The following is a 20,272-nucleotide window of genomic DNA, read 5'->3' as shown; positions in this document are numbered from 1 at the left end:
CATTGAATGCAGAAATGCCTAGTGGTTTCCCACATTTTGGTTTTTTATCAGATCATCTTCCCCCTGTGTAGCTACAATTAGGAAGTTATTTCTGTGTTGATTTTTTTTTTTTAGTGTGTGTGGGGGCAGGCAGGGGTGGGTGCCTGGTCCTGGGGCTTGAACTCAGGGCCTTGTCATTGTCCCTGAGCTTTTTTGCTCAGGGCCAGCACTTTACCACTTGAGCCACAGCTTCACTTCCAGCTTATTTTTGGTGGTTAATTGTAGATAAGAGTCTCATAGACTTTCATGCTAGGAGCTGGCTTCAGATCTCAGCCTCCTAAGTAGCTAAGATTATAATCATGAACCACCAGCATCTGACTGATTATGTTTTATTTTATTCTGACAGTTACTTGCTGGCCAGAAGAAAAGCTCTCCCTTCTGGACATTTGAGTACTACCAAACATTCTTTGATGTGGACACGTACCAGGTTTGTAAATTTGTTTTACTCTTCCTTCTATATAATGGAGACTTGTTTCTTCTGTAATTAAGCAGGCAAATCACATAAAAGATTTTTGCACTGGAAGTGGTCTTAGAAGAGTGTAGAAATACTATCATAAAAAGCCTAAATAACTGAGCTTCAATTTTGTAGTAGTTGAAGAAAACTTTGGAGAAAAAAAATTAAAAGGGAACTGGAGATGTTGATTAAAGTGGTAGAGTACTAATCTTGAGCAGAAAAGTTCAGGAATAGTGCCCAGACTCTGTGACTGACAAAAACAACAACAAAATACATTGTCCAAAAAGAAATGTACTCATTACCTGATTTATTTAATGTAATCCTTCTGTGTATCACCTTTCATTAATTTTTTTTTTCTTCCCAATCCTGGGGCTTGAATTCAGGGCCTGGGAACTGTCCCTGAGCTTTGTTTGCTCAAGGCTAGCACTCTACCACTTGAGCCACAGTGCCTCTTCTGGCTTTTTCTGTTTATGAGGAATTGAACTCAGGGGTTCATGCAGGCTAGGCAAGCACTCTACTACTAAGCTACCTTCCAGCCCTGTGTATCACCTTTATAATAACAAAAAGATAACTATTAAAGCCGGGCAGCGGCTCACGCCTGTAATCCTAGCTACTCAGAAGGCTGAGATCTGAGGATCGAGGTTTAAAGCCAGCCCAGGCAGGAAAGTCTGTGAGACTCTTATCTCCAATAAACTACTAGAAAACCAGAAGTGGCGCTGTAGCTCAAGCGGTAGAGCACTCACCTTGTTGAAGAGCTGAGGGACAGTGCCCAAGCCGAGTTCGAGCCCCACAACTAACAACAAAAAAAATAAAATTAAAAAATAAATGAAAAACTTAAGAATTTACTGCTTTGTTGTCTTCTAGGTCTTTGACAGAATAAAAGGGTCACTTTTGCCAATACCTGGAAAAAACTTCGTAAGGTTATCTATCCGCAGCAATCCAGATCTCTATGGTACGTGCCGTGCCCTTTTGATTCTTTAACCATGTTCTGGTTAAGCTTGGGTAAATGTGTGGGCTGCCTGAAAAGCTGGGATCATTGTACTGTTCGGGTAATACATGGTGTTCTTTTGACTCATCTGAGATTTAGTGGCAACTCTTACAGAGAATTTATGGGAAATGCAATATGTCTGATATCAATATTTAGTTTAGTTTTGTTTTTGACAGAACATGGAGGGGTTTGAACTCCAGACCTTGCTCTTGCTAGGTGGGGTTCTATATTTTGAGCTATTCCTCTAGCCTTTTTGGCTCTTATTATTTTGGAGATAGGGTTTGTTTTTATATGCCCAGGCCAACTGGACTCAATTCTTCTATTTCCTCTTCCTGAGTAGCTGGAATGACAGGTTCATACCATCTTGTTTCCCTTTTTATTGGTTGATATGAATTCTTTTTGTTGTTGTTGTTGGTCATGGTACTTGAACTCTGGGCCTGGGCACTGTCCCTAAGCTCTTTAGCTCAAGGCTAGCACTCTACCACTTTGAACCACAGCTCCACTTCTGGTTTTCTGGTGGTTAATTGGAGATAAGAGTCTCATGGGGGGCTGGGAAGATGGCTCAGTGGTAGAGCGCTTGCCTTGCATGCATGAGGCCCTGGGTTCAATTCCTCAGCACCACATAAGCAAAAAGAAAAAAGCCAGAAGTGGCACTGTGGCTCAATTGGTAGAGCACTAGCCTTGAGCTGAAGAGCTGAGAGACAGCGGCCAGGCCCAGAGTTCAGGCCGCATGACCGGAAAACCCCTCAAAAAAAAAAGAGTCTCATGGGACTTTTCTGCTTAGGCTGGCTTCCAACTGTGATCTTCAGATCTCAGCCTCCTGAGTAGCTAGAATTATAGGTGTGAGCCACCAGCGTCTGGCTGTGGGCTTTTATTTTTATTTTTGTATCTTTTATATGGTAAGCTTGAAAGTCAAAATAATTCTGAGTTTAGTCCTTTACTACAGTAGAGAACTTGTAGTTTTGTGAGGAAATAGTTTGTGGAAAGCTGATGGTGGTTCTTTTTGGAGTATCCTTTTCACCTTAGAATGCAAGGCTTAGCTTTGAAAAAGTACTCATCTATTTCTGCTAGACATCTCTATTATTATTATTTTATTATTCCCCCTTCTTCCCCCTCTCCCTCTCCATCCTTCTCTTCCCCTCCTCCTCTGGTTTGAACTCAAGGCCTTATTGATCACTTGAGCCATGTCCCCAGCCCACAAAAAATTTTCTTAATTAATTTTGTGTTAAGGTACCTAAAATTATTGCAGTGTTGCAAAATATTATTGAAATTGAAAAATGAAATTCATAAAATATATTGAAATTTCTCAGCTTAAAAATTGTACTTTTACTGGGCACGATTGTAAATTCAGAAGGCTGAGGCAAGAGGATTGAGATTTTAAGATCATCTTGGGATACACTGAAAGACTTTATCTTAAAAAAAGTACAATAACAACATATTCATATTTGTTTACATAGTGTTTTTCCTAGATAGAGTGAGATAAGGATGGTGTTCCTGAAATCGAGCAACCAGGGAAAGAAGTTGGCAAAGCATGGTCGACTTATTCACTTGGGGGGATTATTTTATAGTCATTAAGAAGGAAGCTTAACTGGGTGCCAGTGGCTCACACCTGTAAGCCTAGCTACTCAGGAGACCAAGATCTGAGAATCACAGTTCAAAGCCTGTCTGGGCGGGAAAGTCAATGAAATTTTTTTTAATTAAGGTTTATTCAATTAAAATCAAAGGCCAATTTTTAGTTCTTTTTTTTTTTTTTGGGGGGGGGGGGGTCCGGTCGTGGGGCCTGAACTCTGGGCCTGGGCGCTGTCCCTCAGCTCTTCAGCTCAAGCCACAGTGCCACTTACGGCTTTTTTCTTTTTGCTTATGTGGTGCTGAGGAAGCAAACCCAGGGCCTCAGGCCTGCAAGGCAAGCGCTCTACCACTGAGCCACCTTCCCAGCCCTCAAAGGCCAATTTTTAGGGTTGTTGCTTATTCACTTTGTTTTAGAAAAATATGGAATACTTCACGAATTTGTGTGTCATCCTTGTGCAGGGGCCATGCTAATCTTCTCTGTATCGTTCTAATTTTAGTATATGTGCTGCCGAAGTGAGCACGCCAATGAGATTCTTATCTCCCAATTATCCCAGAAAGCTGGAAGTGGCACTATGGCTCAAAGTGGTAGAACACCAGCCTTGAGCAAAAGAGCTCAGGGACAGTACCCAAGCCCTGAGTTTAAGCCCCATCACTGACTCCCCAAAAAAGAAGGAAGCTAATTTTATGGCTAACAATGGTAGAATCTCTAGGATATTAAAAAGTAAAAATAGAAGGATGCATTCAGGACATGTGCATATACAAACACATGTGCATGCATGCATTTGCTTATAGGTACCCAATATTTCTGGTAGGATTCACCAGAAACTGGTTACAGTGGTGGGCTCTGGGGAGGTGAAATGTGGGTGAAATGCAGAGCTGGGCCATTGAGAGGGTGAAAGCTTGCTTTTCTTTCCTTGTATTCCGTGTGTGTGTGTGTGTGTGTGTGTGTGTGTGTGTGTGTGTGTGTGTGTGTGTGTGTGTGTGTGTGTGTGTGACTTGAACTGAGGGTGGAAGCTTGCTTTTCTTTCCTTGTATTCCGTGTGTGTGTGTGTGTGTGTGTGTGTGTGTGTGTGTGTGTGTGTTAGGTGTTAGTATGGGACTTGAACTTAGGGCTTCAATGCTGTTTTGAGTTTTTTGCTACTAATTGGTGCTCTTCTATTTGAGCCATACTTCTAGTCTTAGTATTTCCTTTTGTAACTTTTTTTTTTTTGGGGGTCCGGTTCTGGGCCTGGGCACTGTCCTTCAGCTCTTCAGCTCAAAGCTAGCACTCTACCACTTGAGCCACAGCACCACTTCCGGCTTTTTTTTTTTCCTCCTTATGTGGTGCTGAAGAATCAAACCCAGGGCCTCATGTATGCAAGGCAAGCGCTCTACCACTGAGCCACCTTCCCAACCCATCCTTTTGTAACTTTTGAACAAGGTATTGCATTCATAGACTGATTTTTTTTTTTTTTATTAAAAAAAAAGTTTGGGGCTTGGAAGGTGGCTCAGTGGTAGAGTGCTTGCCTTGCATGCATGAGGCCCTGGGTTCGCTTCCTCAGCACCACATAAGCAGAAAAAGCTGGAAGTAGCGCTTTGGCTTCAAGTGGTAGGGCACTAGCCTTGAGCTGAAGGGCTGAGGGACAGTGCTCAGGCCCAGAGTTCAGGCCCTATGACTGACAAAAAAAAAAAAAAAAAAAAAAAAAAAAAAGAGCTTACGGACTGGGAAGGTGGCTCAGTGGTAGAATGCTTGCCTTGCATGCATGAGGCCCTGGGTTTGATTCCTCAGCACCACATAAGCAGAAAAAGCCAGAAGTGGTGCTGTGGCTCAAGTTGTAGAGTGCTATCCTTGAGCTGAAGAGCTGAGGGACAGCGCCAAGCCCAGAATTCAGGCTCCACAACTAACAACAACAACAACAAAAAAGCTTTAAAAAGTCAGGTGCCAGCTGGGTGCTGGTGGCTTATACCTGTAACCCTAGCTACTCAGGATACTGAGATCTGAGGATCATGGTTCAAAGCCAGCGCAGGCAGGAAAGTTCCTGAAACTCTTCTCTCCAATAAACCACTTGAGCTCTGTGGCTCAAGTGGTAGAGTGTTAGTCTTGAGCCTTGAGCTGAGGGACAATGCCCAAGCCAAGAGTACAAGCCCCGAGACCGACAAAACAAACAAACAAAAAAAAGGTCAGGTACCAGTAGCTCAAGGCTGGAATCCTAACTACTCAGGAGGCTGAGATTTGAGGATCGTGGTTCAAAGCCAGCCCAGACAGGAAAGTCCATGAGACTCTTATCTCCAATTAGTCACCAGAAAACCGGAAGTGGCGGCTCAAGTGGTAGAGTGCTTGCCTTGAACTGAAGAGCTCAAGGTCAGCGCCAGGCCCAGAGTTCAAGCCCCGTGACCAACAGAAAAAAACAAAAAGCTCCCACAAATATGTATATCTCTGATGCCACATGCACATACTCACAGAGCCCATGGTGATTTAGTAGATTAGATCAACATTTGCTTGAAGTATCCCTCTTGCTCTGCTCTTCATATATACTGTGGATGGACCTTCCTGATGTTACTTAATATTCTCTGGCATTAACACTTGGCATTAATAAGGAAAGCAATCTTTGCTTCTTGTGTTCTGATGGAAAGTTTAACAAAATGTCTGTGAATTTATTTTATGATCCTCCAGTTAAGGGAACTATGTATAAATCAATGTCTTTATCCACCTAATTGTAGCAAGTGTTTTGGCCCTTTGAATTCTAATAACCCTAGTCTTCAAGGCAGCTAATTATGGAATTGTGTTTTGATCTTTTAAAAAAGAAAATTCCCATTAAGTAAGTGTTGATTGCATTTCAGATTCATTTTCCTTTGCTTGTCTAAATACGGAGAGGCTGATAAGAGTCTGAAGGCTAGTGCTTCATTTTCCTGTTTATAAATATTCTGGTTGCTTTTGCAGGCCCTTTTTGGATATGTGCCACGTTGGTCTTTGCCATAGCAATTAGTGGGAATCTTTCCAACTTCTTAATCCATCTGGGAGAGAAGACATACCATTACGTGCCTGAGTTCCAAAAAGGTTGGTGAATAGCTTGACTCATTGTAAATGCTGTCAGTTTCTAACCAGGAAGCCTTTTGCTCCTTGAGCTGTGGGCCTAGTCTGTAGGTGCCGCAGCTCTGCTTCCTGTGTTTTAGAGTTCAGACATACCATTGACTGAATAGTTTACCAGCTTTCTATACAAATCCACATCATATTTTGTTTTCTAACTGTAGAAGATGTATATAATGTACATTTTAACAATTTCAGTGGTATAAGTACATTTGCAGTGTTGCTAATTCACAAAGTATTTAAGGAAGCTAGCCCAACAGCAACTGGAATTTATTCTAAAAATGTACCAAGTAACTGAAAAGTAGTGTTATGAAGGTCTTCATTATAGTATTGTTTGTATTATGAAAGCCTAGAAATAGTAGGGGCACTGTTCTTCAAGTTGTGGTGGCCCAACTAGCGGAGATGGTCTCTAGCCACTAATTATGAGGCACCTAGAGCAACTTGAGTACCAGAACTTAGGCAAACTGGTGCCTGTAATGTTGGCAGCTTTGTAAAGAGAAGTCTGTTCATGGTTAAGTAGAATGGACAATGAAAAATTGTAAATTCTAGGGGTGGATTTAGAAATGATGGTTCGTATCTAAAAATTTCTTTCTTGTATCAGTTAAGATAAAAAGAAAACAGCTTATAGAGACTTGAATATGAGAACCACTCCAAAGTGAAGAAGCTTGGCTTTGTAAGAGATTGACCATAGCACTTTCCCAAGTTCTCTTTCCCTACCTGCTTGTCTGCTTGGGTAAAAACATGGGCTGCAGGTTTCAACACTGTACTCACTAGCTTCTACAGAGGAGACAGGTTTGTGGCCTCAGGTTCTTCATAAGAGAAATGGAAATGATAATACTATATGGTAGAGCTACTATAAGAATAAAGAGCAAGCTGGGCACCAGTGACTCATGCCTCTAATACTAGGTACACTGGAGGCTGAGATTTGAGGATCACAATTTGAAACCATCCTGGGCAGGAAAGTCTGTGAGACTCTTATCTCCAGTTAAACAGAAGTGGAGCTGTGGCTCAAAGTGGTAGAATACTAGCCTTGAGTGAAAAAACTCAGGGACAGCACCCAAGCCCTGAGTTCAAACCATGACTGAAAAAAAAAAAGAAAAGAAAAAAAGAATCAGGCAGGCACTAGTGGCTCATGCCTGTAATCCTAGCTACTCAGGAGGCTGAGATCTGAGGATCATGATTCAAGCTAGCCTGGACAGGAAAGTCTGTGAGATTCTTTTTTTTTTTTTTTTTGGTCCGGTCGTGGGGCCTGAACTCTGGGCCTGGGTGATGTCCCTCAGCTCTTCAGCTCAAGGCTAGTGCTCTACCACTTGAGCCATAGCACCACTTCTGGCTTTCTTCTTTTTGCTTATGTGGTGCTGAGGCTCTTCAGCTCAAGGCAAGTGCTCTACCACTGAGCCACCTTCCCAGCCTATCTATGAGATTCTTATCTCCAATTAGCCAGCAAAAAATCTGGAAGAAGGAGATGTGGTTCAAGTGATAGAACACCAGTCTTGAGCCAAAAAGCTCAGGGAAGCATACACATGCATACGCACGTGCGTGTGCGTGCGTGCGCGCGCACACACACACACACACACACACACACACACATACAAAAGAATAAAGAGCTGAAGACTAGAGGTATGGTGCAAGTCGTAGAGCACCTGCATAGCAAGCTCCAAGCCCTGAGTTCTAATCCCAGGAATGTCACAAAAAAAGAAAATGAATGAATACAAAATGGATATATGTAAGATGTTAGACTAGTGATTTTTATACAATTCTTCCAATGTTTATTATTGCCATATATATGTATACATACCTGTCATAGGAACATATTTAAGTGTTTGAGAGAGTATACATGAACCTACAGTGAATTGTTTCTTTTCCTCCTTTTTACTGTGTGTGTGTGTGTGTGTGTGTGTGTGTGTGTGTGTGTGTGTGTGTGTGTGTGTGTGTGTGTGTGTGTGTGTGTGCGCACGCGCATGTGTGCGTGTGTGTGTTTAGTTCTGGTGGTTTATTGGACTTCCCTGCCCAGGCTGGTTTTGAACCGTGATCCTCAGATCTCAGCCTCCTGAGTAGCTAGATTATAGGCGTGAGCCATTGGCACCTGGCCCTTCTTTCTTCTTTACTAAAATGAAAATATAGATTTCAGGAAACAGTATATCAACATGTTAGTTAATAATAATAAAAAACGAATTATTTTTTGTTGGTTCTGGGGCTTGAACTCAAGCAGGGCCTGGACTCTGTCCCTGAGCCTCTCTGTTTATTTGGTAGCAAAGAATCAAACCCAAAGCTTCATGCATTCCACTTTACCACTAGCCACATTCCCAACCCTAAAAAGCTAAATCTTAAGTATTTATTCTTTATCAATCACCACTCTATTAGAATGGTTATTGCCTATTTTAACTTAGTTCTTCTAACAGTCTTTTTTTGCATTCTGGTAATGGAACTCAAGACCTTATACATGCTAGGCAAATGCTCTAATAATCTTGTGAGGTAATTTTATTCCCATTTTGCAGATAGGTAAGTAGTAGGAAGATTAAGTAGCTCACTATCCAGAGATGGTTTGCCTGGGATTAGAACCCAGGGCATCTGTACAAAGTCTCTGCCATTTGAGACTACAATACTGTGATTGTCAGTAAAGCAGTGAGTATATTGCCTGATGCCCAGCAGTGATCAATGACTGTAGCTACAGCCAGAGTAGAATTTCCTTCTCCTTCCCTTCATTGTCTAAGAAAAAGGTATGATGTCAATGAAATTGTATCTGGCTTAAGGAGGGAGTGCCAAATGTTTTGGACACTGACAGTTTTAACAAGAGTCTGACTAACTGCCACAAGGCTTTACCAAGATGTGTTAAATGAGTTCCCTACTAGTTTTCCCATAGGAGAAGCAGATGCCATGGCTTAGCCAAGTATAATTTATTTATTTCTTTATTTATTGTCATGAGTCTTGAGCTCTGGGCCTGGGCACTGTCCCTGAGCTCTTCAGCTCAAGTCTATTGCTCTACCACTTGAGCCACAGCACCACTTCAAGTTTTCTGGTGGTTAATTGGATATAATTCCTACCCGGGCTGGCTTTGAACCGTGATCCTCAGATCTCAGCCTCCTGAGTAGCTAGGATTACAGGCATGAGCCACCAGCGCCTGGCTTTGTTTATTTATTTTTATATTTTATTTTGCAGTACAGGGAATCAAACTCAGGACTTTCTTTATGCGTAGGAGGCAATCACTGTACCACTGAGCTACATCCCAACTCTTTGCCAGGCTTTGTGATAGTCACTCCAGAATCAAGAAGACTTCAAATTGTTCTCTAGGGCAAGTTCTATAGGGCATGATACTACAAGAGGAGGAGGTAAAAAGCAGGAAGAGAAGAAGAAAGAAGAGGAGGTAGAGAAGGAAGAGGAGGAGGAAGAGAAGGAAAAGGAGGAGGAAGAGGAGGAAGGCCTTACAGAGCAAGGGAAGGCTGGATTCTGAGGAGCTTTTAACAAGCAGTTCCATTACCAAGGCATTGTTATTTATGTAAGGAAGAAAGTGAAACTGGAGAATATTTCAAGCAATCCATCAATGTGCTGAAACTCTGTATTTCAGAAGCAGAAAGATCTCTAAATGACATGCAGAGCAAGTTAATCTGTACCCAGGGCATTTTAATAAATTTGCTAAAGAAATCAGTGTCAGCTCTTGTTTTGCTAGGGAGGAGGATGTATTCTTCCAAGGGGATAGTTGGCTTTTATTTGATTGAAATGTTCAGTATATTTAAATCTTACAGTATGATGTTCTCAGATATTTTAGTTATTCAATAATATTGTTACTAAATGAATATAAAAGTTCTAAAGGAAACTACAAGGACAGATGCTAAAGATTCATTCATTTGGCAAACATTTATAAAACACCTACCATGTGCCAAGGGCTGTGTCAGGCCCAAAGAATACAGCCCAGGAAGACATGGGCCCACTGTCCATTGAAGTAGATTGCCCTGTAGGAAGTAAGGACAGTCTAAAGTATGGGAAGTGCTCTAACAGTGGCTTAAAGACATGATACAGGTGACACTGTCTTGTTGTCCACAGTATCCATAGCAGCTACCATCATCTATGCCTATGCCTGGCTTGTTCCTCTGGCTCTCTGGGGTTTCCTCATGTGGAGAAACAGCAAAGTCATGAACATTGTTTCCTATTCATTTCTGGAGATTGTGTGCGTCTATGGCTATTCCCTCTTCATTTATATCCCTACAGCAGTAAGTATGGCACTGTGGAGCAGACTCTGAGTGATGCTCTGGTCTTGGTTAACACTTCAGCCAGGAATTGCACCAGACATTGTTATTTCCAATTTAACATTCATCTGCTCCCCTTTGAGTTTCAAGGGCAGCATGAAGAGGAGTGGGGGGTGGGAGTGAACCCTTAGTTAGGATAACATTGCCTCAGTCTGCATGGTGATGGGTATTCTGAAAACCAGCTGGCATCAGCCCAGCTGATTGGCTTACATGCCTGGAATGAACAAATGCATCCAAAGACTGTCTCCTTTTCTTCTCTTCTTTCAGATACTGTGGATCATCCCCCAGAAAGCTGTTCGTTGGATTCTAGTCATGGTTGCCCTGGGCATCTCGGGATCTGTCTTGGCTATGACATTTTGGCCAGCTGTTCGTGAAGATAACCGACGTATTGCGTTGGCCACGATTGTGACAATTGTATTGCTTCATATGCTTCTTTCTGTGGGCTGCTTGGTATGGTCTCATTCCTATATACTTTTGGTGTGTTTTTAACACTAAAGTGTTAGGTACAATGGTTCCTTTAAAACTGTCTTCATGAACTAAACACCATTTTGACTCTCCTATAGGAAAAGTAAATAGTTTTGAGAATTTAATTGTAGCCTCTGACTTTGCCTAGTTTTTGTAATCTGGTTAAGATACAATGTCTAGCCAGGGCAAGTATGGGTAGATATGTACCACTCTATAGGATTGGGAAGAAGGAAGCATGTTGAGGTTCTGCCTCTGAATGCTCTGTTGGTTTTCTGCATATGCCTAGAAGATTTTTTTTTTCTGTTGGCTGTGGGGCTTGAACTCAGGGCCTGGCCACTGACCCTGAGCCTGTTTGTGCTCAAGGCTAGCTCACTACCACTTAAGCTATAGCACCACTTCGGGCTTTTTCTGAGTAGTTTATTGGAGATAAGAGTCTCCTAGAGACTACTGCCTGGGCTGGATTCAAACTGAGATCCTCAGGTCTCAGCCTCCCTAGTAGCTAGGATTATAGGTATGAGCCACCAGTGCCCAGCTGATTTTTTTTTGAACATATGCTATACTAAGGCTTGAACTCAAGGCCTGGATGCTGTCCCTTAGCTTTTTTTTTCTGCCTAAGGCAGGTGCTCTACCCTTTGAGCCACATATCCACTTCTGAGATTTTTGTGATTAATTAGAGTAAGAGTCTCACAAACTCTCCTTCCTAGGCTGACTTTGAACTAGATCCTCAGATGCCAGCCTTCAGAGTAGCTGTGATTATAGGTGTGAGCCATCAGCACCAGACTTACCTAGGAAGATGATGGACAACATTAAAGTACGTTTGAAGCTGGGCACCAGTGGCTCTAGCCACTATCTACTCTGGAGGCTACTCTTGGAACAGAGCATCCAAGTTTGATGCCAGCCAGGGCAGGAAAATCCATGACTCATCTCCAGTCAACTCCAGAAAACCGGAGGTGGTACTGGGCCTAAAGTGGGTAGAGTACTAGTCTTGACAGTACCCAGTCCCTGAGTTTAAGCCCTGTAACTGACAAAAAAAAAAAAAAAAGTAGGTTTGAGTCCTGTGTCTAGGAAGAACATGTCAGGCAGGCTGGTTCTGTTACTCTCTGGCTAGGAACTTGGCTATGTTCTATACTTCTCTGAGTCTTCTTCATCTATAATGTGAGTCTATTATTTCCCACCAGTGGGTTGTTCTGAAGATCAAACAAAACAATACATAGGATGCATTTAACATAGAACTTGTCCTATAAATGCCCATAAACTAGGCCCCTTTCCTTTAATCCTAAGGCAATATGCTTGATCTTTGAAATGCTGTCTGTGAATAATATTCTTTTCATTGTAACTAACTTGCTCATGGTACTGCCTCTAACTGGCACCTTCTTGTCTCTTACATACTTTTTCCAAAGCATACCTGGCCAAGAGATTGATGACTCAAAATCAGGAAGGAAATGCATTGTTGTTTTCAGCTCTATAAAAGCTAGGAGCAAGGTAGATTGGTTCGTGGAGCAAAGAAGTATAGTATCTGTTTCATAAGCCAAGTTCTGATGACTCACACCTGTAATCCTACCTACTCAGGAGACTGAGATACGAGGATTACAGTTCGAAGCCAGCCCAGGCAGAAAAATCTGTGTGAGATTTTTTTTTTTCGGTCGGTTGTGGGGTTTGAACTCAGGGACTGGGCATTGTTCCTGAGCTCTATTTCTCAAGACTAGCACTCTACCACTTTGAGTTTTTGAGTGGTTAATTGGAGATAAGGTTCTCACAGGGACTTTTCTCCCTAGGCTGGTTTTGAACCATGATTCTCAGATCTCAGCCTTCTGAGTGCTAGGATTACAGGTGTGAGCCACCAGCGCCCAGCTCTGTGATACTCTTATTTCCAATTAGCCAGTAGAAAGCTAGAATTGGAGCTGTGGCACAAGTGGTAGAGCCTTGAGTGGAAAAAATATTGAGTGCACAGTCCCTGAGTTCAAGTCTTAGTACTGGCACATACACATACACATGTGTGTGCATATATGCACATGTATACACATGAAGAATATTTCATGTGGAACTGATGGCAGGATTTTTTATGTTCTATGCCACTTATTTTTCTTCTGGGGTAAATGGCACTAAAGCTAGATTTCCCTGCTTGTCCTACTGCCCAAAATTTTCAGGAATGAAGGTTGGGGGCATGACTTGGGTGGTAGAGCATCTGCCTAGCAAGCAAGAGCGCTTGAGTTCAAACCTGAGAGTTTCCAGAAAAGAAAAAAAAAATTATCTTCTAGAAGAGAGAATAGTTACAAAGAAGACAGAGTCTTGGACAGGGAGGTGCTTAGCATTGTGATCTGAGGCAACTTAACTCTCAGAATTTTGGTTTCCTCACCTGTCAGAGATTCCCGGGCTTTTGTGGAGGAAGCTCTTCATGTACTGCGAAGGTTGTTCAAATGGAAAGCAGTTAGGAAAGTGGCCCTACTGCACATTATTCTTTAGTGCCCCAGTAGGAGTGGCCCGGGATCACATGGTTTGAACCTGGATTAAAGCTCAAATCTCCCTGCTGTACCACAGTACCCTTTCATTGATGCCTTTCTCGTGAGATTCCTCCCTAATTGTTCTGCTCATACTTGGCTGAGAACTTGATGGAGGGGAGGAAGCAGAAGGGCATCACTCTGCTCAGATCTGTGACAGTCATGGAACAGGGTAGATTGGACTGTGGGTAGGAAGGCATTGCTGACAGTAGGGGAAGATAATCATTTTCTCCTCCTTGAAGAGAGAAACCATCTCATTATCAGGTGTTGAGCCAGCCCTCTCTGCCCTTCAGGCTGTGCTTTGGTCATTTCCCTTCTCTAGACTCCTACCTCCTTCCTTAGAAAAAGGATCTGGGCTAGCACACCACAGTAACATCTCTGTTGTTGGAGGATCAAATGATGTTTGCAACATGAAAAGTATAACAAGTCATGTAAAGACAAGGCATTTTTATTCTTGGAAGGCAAGGCCAGGAGTAAGCAGGAGAGTCACTTGAGCTGAGGAGCACCTGCTGAACCAGACAGGTTGGCTTTCTCTTACTCCCCTGGGAAGCACGGGTTGGGGTGTGTGTGTGTGTGTATGTGTGTGTGTGTGTGTGTGTGTGTGTGTGTGTGTGTGTGTGTGTTCTCTTACTCCCCTGGGAAGCACGGGTTGGTGTGTGTGTGCACGGGTTGGGGTGTGTGTGTGTGTGTGTGTGTGTGTGTGTGTGTGTGTGTGTGTCTGTGTCTGTGTGTGTGTCTGTGTCTGTGTCTGTGTCTGTGTCTGTGTCTGTGTGTGTTCTCTTACTCCCCTGGGAAGCACGGGTTGGTGTGTGTGTGTGTTTGCCTTGGTGCAGTGAAGCATATGACAGCCCACACCTGGGAAGGCCCCTTGGAGAATACACATAATACACATGTAAGTGATCCCTAAGTTTGTACTAAACACACCTGGCAGAGGTAGCTGGGAAGATCCCAGAGGGGATGTCCTTGGCTGACATGTCAAGAGATGTACAAGCCTGTGTTTGTTTACTACTGGCAGTAGGGAGGCTCACTCCCAGAGAGGCTGCCATCCATCCTGAGGCCTCCACAGAGCCTAGGACTGGGCTGGACTTGGACTCTGTTGAGCATGGAAAAGTCTAGACTGGAAGTGGGCACACTGGATTGGAATCCAACTCAGGCACATTTATATAGTTTTGGAAAATTGGTTTGAGGCTCAGCTTTCTCTCCAAAGTGGGGATCAAAATGCCTGTTTCTGAGCTGATAAATGATTATGTGCTTGATGTACAGTAGGTATTCCCCAAATGATAGCTGAGGTTTTTATGCATTCATAAGTCACAAAACTAAAGCTTGTTCAAGAAACACTTAATAATCATGTTTTCCAATCCTTACATTTTACACATGGGAAAACTCAGGCTTCTACGGGCCTTGCCCAAAGTTACAATGTGTGTCAGCCCAGACCCAGATGGGAGCCTGGGCCTTGTGTCTCATTCCTTCTGAACAGGCTTCCTCTAGTAACCTGGAAAAGCTGAAGCATAGGTCTCTCTGACTCATTGATCCCAGAGAAAACTGAGGGAACCCTGGGTAGTGTGGACACTGTGGCCTCTGTTCATACCACCTACTTTGGAGTTCTGTTCTTCCTCTGCTCCAGAGAATCACTGCCAGGAAGGATTTATGGAGTAGTGACTGGTAGGATTGCTCTGGGAATGTGACAAATGGGAGGACTGCACAAAAAGGCATCAGCAAGAAAGTTTTAAAAAAAGATTACTGAGTTAGAAATATGCTAGAAGCCCAGCATGTCGTGTTGGTGCCCCCTTCTGGTTGAAAGCAAGCAGAGCTGGTAAAAAAATGCTTCTTGGTTTCTTGGCTTTTCACTTTCCTGAAATATTAATGCCAAGGGAAGTCAGGAGCATTCAGTGGTCTTGGATACAGTAACAGACTCACCGTTCTTTCAAAGAACCAGTGTTCAAGGCTAGTGAGATTGGGTGTTTTCCTGGCCGATGTTAGGATTGATTCTCAGGACTCAAGGCAGAAGGGAAGATCCTCCTTGTTATCTTCCTTTCCACTTCCTTCTGACTTTTGACAGTTTAATTGTAGATGTTGAGCAGAGGCCCTTATCAAACCTTTCATTTCCAAACTAAAGAATTAAGAGATGAAGCTGGGAAGGTGGCTCAGTGGTAGAGCGCTTTCCTTGCATGCCTGAGGCCCTGGGTTCGATTCCTCAGCACCACATAAGCAAAAAGCCGGAAGAGGCGCTGTGGCTCAAGTGGTAGGGCACTAGCCTTGAGCTGAAGAGCTGAGGGACAGCGCCTGGGCCCAGAGTTCAGGCCCCACAACCGGACCCCCCCCCAAAAAAAATTAAAAGATGAAGCTCTTTTTAAGATCTTTGAGCCAACTAGCTAGTTTAGCAGCTGTCTGTCATAGCTCAGCTTGCTAAGAACTAATAGTTTATATAGTGTGCCAGGTCCTGTGAGAGATCCTGCTGACACAAAGACAGAGGTAGAGACCATCTCTGTGCTAGTACTGGGGCTTTAACTCAGGGCCTGGTGCTGAAGATCCTTTTCACTGAAAGCTGGTGTTCTACTACTTGAGCCATAGCTCCACTTTCATAGAGACAAGCCTGTGTGTGATGTAGTAATTACAGTATGCCTTTTGGAGTCAGATGGACCTAGCTTGGAGTCCTGGTTCTACCACTCATATATCATATGCCCTGGATCCAAGAGACTTGAGTTTCTCAAAGTAGCTGTTTGCTCATCTGTCAAATGAAAATAATTGTAACAACATCAGGGTTGTTAGGAAGATTTAAGTCATGTAACATAGTAAGTGCTCAATAAGTGGCAGCTAAGTTTAAGGTTACTCACAGCCAGGTGTTGGTGGCTTATGTCTGTAATCTCAGGAGGCTGAGATTTAAGATCATGGTTTGAAGTCATACCAGGCAGGAAAGTCCATGAGACTCTTTCTCCCATTAATCACCAAAAAGCCAACAGTGGAGAGCTGTGGCTCAAAGTGGTAGAGTGCTAGCCTTGAGCACAAAAAACTGAGGGACAGTGCCTAAGCCCTGAGTTCAAGCCCCAGGACTTGCAATGCCACCACCCCCTCCCCCCCCAAAAAAAAGATTACTCACAGATTGAGTTAACAAGGCAGACATAGACAGAGATGACTATAGTTCAGCATGATGCCAACCATGGTAGCAGGAGGCAGGGACCATGAGAGCCCAGAAATACTGTTATTATTGAGCCTAGGAGGACCCTCAACTGGATTGTTGCTTTCTGACACTCTCATTGGTCTCTCTTCCTACAGGCATACTTTTTTGATGCACCAGAGATGGACCATCTCCCCACAACTATAGCTACTCCAAACCAAACAGCTGCAGCAGCCAAGTCCAGCTAAGGAGAAAAGTAAGAGATAATATTTTTATTCTGTGGAGTCGTATGCTAAAAATCAAAACAAAACATGGCAGGAAAGTCCATGAGACTCTCATCTTCAATTAACCACCCAAAAGCTGGAAGTGGAGCTGTGGCTCAGGTGGTAGAGTACCCAGGTCCTGAGTTCAAGCTCCAGGACCAAACACATGCACACATGTGCATGTGCATGTGCACACACATACACATGCACATACAAAATCAGACCATTCTTTGTGTACAATTTTGTAGTAGGATATGAGTGTGCATGTTTAGGACTGTGTATGTATCCTTGTTGAAAGTTTCCATTTGAAATCTATCTCTTAGATTCTGCTGAAGGTGGATCTCTGCATTCATCCCAGCAGCCCCCTCCTAAACCTCATGTACCCTTTCTAGCAGCACAGTATGGATTTGTTCCATCACATAACAGTTCTGGTAGTCTTTCTGACTTCTTAGGCAGGCTGCTTCAGAGCCTGAGTTGACCCCTGTTAGTTTACTCCTAAAGTTCTCCAAAGGCTATGCATGTTCAGGGCCTCTGAGGTGATTCTACCATTAATGGTTAGTTCAGTGGGAGTTAGTACAGGAAAAAGATGTAATTTAGTGGCACCTTCCTTGCTTCTATCCCATTCCCATTCTGTATCAAGGCTGCAGTCATACTGCACTTTTTGGTTTTCTGTCCTGTTCTTGGCACGAGTACTTTAACACTGAGCTGTGCCTCCAGCCCCACACTGAACTTTTATCATTGCTTTAATATATCATGTCTGCACTTGCAGTTCCATTTGTCTGAAGTGTTTCTTTCTTCCAGCCCTTCTTCCAACAGTTGTCACTTAGCTTGTGATACCAGTATACTTTGTATATAGGTATCACTTTCTTATGGTGCTCAAAACACTAATTGTCTGTGTGCCCATGTGCTGTCTGATAACCTGATCAGTCATCTAGTCATTTGTCTGTACTCTCTGCACTAGTGTGTCCCCTCAATTAGAATCAGCTCCATGAAAACAACGATAGGATTTCATTGCCCATTTCATGACTTGGTATATAGGTGGACTCAGTGAGTGAGTGTGGAATGAATGAATTAATGAATGAAGACATACTATGCATATGATCTTACTGTGTGTCAACCAAGAACTGTTACTCAGTTTTATAATCATTAGCAGCCCTTTCTGTGCAAGCTGCAGTCTACCAGAGCAATGGAATATGAAAAAAAATCAGGGTCTTCATTATCAAGAATTAAAATTAAATCTCAGCTAGGCACCACTGACTTGCCCTTATAATACTAGCTAATCAGAAGGCTGAGTTCCAGAGGATTATAGTTTAAAGCCAGCCCAGGCAGAAGAATACATGAGACTTCTTCTGGAAAATACTAGCAAAAAGCAGGACTAGAAATGTGGCTCAAGTGATAGAGTACCAGCTGAATAAGCAAGTTGAGTCATCATAAGACACTGAGTTCAAATTCCAATACCAATCCCCTCCTTCCTCAAATTAAATCCCATTTCCCATTACCCTGTGCTTGCTGTGGGCCTTGGGCAAGGAACTAATTCTTTTTGAACCTCAGTTAACTTCTCTATAAAATATGGATGATACAACCTATATTTGAAAATTAGATGTTGTATTTGTAGAAGCTCCTGACACCCGTAGTGAAACTCCTTGGTACAATTAATAAGAAAAAAAAATTCCTGTCACATAGGTGCTCAGTAATAAGACCAAAGCTATTTCCCCACTGTAAATGGGCTGATAGTTTGCATTGAAATTTGGTGCTTCTCACTGACTTTACCTTGATCCATTATTTATTTTTTGTAACAAATGAGGATTTTTCCCTCTCAGTTGAAGAAATCAAGTGTAGGCCCTGCAAGTTGACAAGATGTAGTGACCCGTGTTGAAGTCACTTTGGCTGATAGAATGACTAGGAATCAACTGTAAGGTGTCACAGGCCTTCCACCACCTTCCCCTCTTCCTCTCTTCTTGGGGGTATGTGATATTGGAATCAAAGAAGATCACAATCCTATGTGTGAAACAGAACAATGATGCCTACTGAAATTGTCCTAAGAAAAGAAAAGAAATTAAGGGAAAGTGACATTGGGGTGAGATTGGTTGAAATGCAGTGTATACATGTGAAAATGTCAATTTAACTCTCTTCCTATACAGCATCTATATGCTTATTTAGGAGGAAAAATGATCAGAACCTTTGGAGATAGTAGTATGGATTTCCTTCCTCATTTTACATTGAAAAAGCTAAAGCCAAGTTAACACAGTGCACTTGGCTGGCAAGCTAACATTTGTACATCACATTCCATTTTATAAAATACTTTCTAGGTCCCTCTCTTATTGGCCATGCTTACCAGTCCTTTCCACCTTGTTGCATAAGTGAAGAGGCTGGAATGAATATGGCTGAGTTTTCTAAGGTCACCCATTGCTTAGAGGTAGAGAATAAGTCTTGGGGATCCAGTTTCTGAGATTTTCTGATATCTTTTTAATTTTTCCCACATTTTTGACTCTTCGCCATAAGCACAAACCAGTAATATGTGCATGTTTTAAGTATTTACATTACTATTATCAATCTATACATTGTTAATAATCCCAGTGGGAACCTGAGGAAATTAAAGCTTAATACCCCCCTTTTTAATGAAAAAGAAATACAAGTTCTAATATTTCTTTTTTTGGGGGGGGGCCCTCCAGTGGTGGGGCCTGAACTCTGGGCCTGGGCACTGTCCCTCAGCTTTTCAGCTCAAGGCTAGTGCTTTACCACTTCAGCCACAGCACCACTTCCAGATTTTTTTTGGGGGGGGGGGGCCGGTCATGGGGCCTGAACTCTGGCCTGGGTGCTGTCCCTCAGCTCTTCAGCTCAAGGCTAGCGTGCTACCACTTGAGCCACAGTGCCACTTCGGCTTTTTTTTTCCTGCTTATGTGGTACTGAGGAATCGAACCCAGGGCCTCATGCATGCAAGGCAAGCGCTCTACCTCTGAGCCACCTTCCCAGCCTGAAGTTCTAATATTTCTAATAGTAGTTTGGGTGTCTCTAATCTTAGAATGAGCATGTGGTGGCTTGTTTGTGCCTCAGTTTGTCTGCACACTTATACAGCTCATCCTGCAGATGACCTCACTGAATGTTGACAGAGAGGAGAGAAGGCTCCAGACAGAGGAGGTACCCTTCCTTAGTATAAAAATCATGAAGAAGGAACAGTCTTTCCCTCCCTCCCTCCCTCCCTTTCTGTCTCCCTCTCCTTCTCCCTCTCCCTCCTTCCCCCCCCCTTCCCCCTAAGACAGTGTCTTATTATGTAGCCAGGCTAGCCTCAAACTCATTATCTTCCTTCCTTAGCCTGTGAAGTGCTGGGATTACAGATATATGGCTCCACACCTGGATGAGATAGTCTTATTTGATTTAGCCCAGTTTCCACTGACCTGGACAACAGAAGTGTCCAGTTAATATTGGGAAAGTGAGGTTGGGAAGGTGGCTTAGTGGTAGAGTGCTTGCCTAGCATGCATGAAGCCCTGGGTTCGATTCCTCAGTACCACATACACAGAAAAAGCCAGAAGCGGTGCTGTGACTCAAGTGGTAGAGTGCTAGTCTTAAGCC

General features: G+C 43.0%; 1 protein-coding gene and 1 non-coding gene across 11 annotated transcripts in view; one reads left to right on the top strand and one right to left on the bottom strand.

The window, feature by feature from the left end:
- LOC138807135 (protein YIPF1) overlaps positions 1-20,272 on the top strand; it is a 38,743-nt gene that overhangs the window by 9,003 nt on the left and 9,468 nt on the right. For all 10 annotated transcript variants that reach the window (XR_011366056.1, XM_069992704.1, XM_069992709.1 and 7 more), the window contains 6 exons: positions 386-466; positions 1,358-1,445; positions 5,971-6,087; positions 10,159-10,325; positions 10,629-10,811; positions 16,598-16,695. Coding sequence is in view for 9 of the 10 variants with exons in the window: in XM_069992704.1 (XP_069848805.1) it covers positions 386-466; positions 1,358-1,445; positions 5,971-6,087; positions 10,159-10,325; positions 10,629-10,811; positions 16,598-16,687 (726 nt within the window). In the remaining variant the exon portion in view is untranslated. The remainder of the gene's footprint in view (positions 1-385; positions 467-1,357; positions 1,446-5,970; positions 6,088-10,158; positions 10,326-10,628; positions 10,812-16,597; positions 16,696-20,272) is intronic.
- On the bottom strand, positions 3,465-3,571 carry LOC138807157 (U6 spliceosomal RNA). Its single transcript, XR_011366067.1, has one exon. It is a non-coding gene; the product is annotated as a U6 spliceosomal RNA (small nuclear RNA).

The sequence above is a fragment of the Dipodomys merriami genome, unplaced genomic scaffold (genome assembly GCF_024711535.1).
Source record: "Dipodomys merriami isolate MVZ:Mamm:240054 unplaced genomic scaffold, mDipMer1.0.p SCAF_412, whole genome shotgun sequence".
NCBI classification, from domain to species: Eukaryota; Metazoa; Chordata; class Mammalia; order Rodentia; family Heteromyidae; genus Dipodomys; species Dipodomys merriami.
This window is presented reverse-complemented; position numbering and strand designations above follow the sequence as displayed.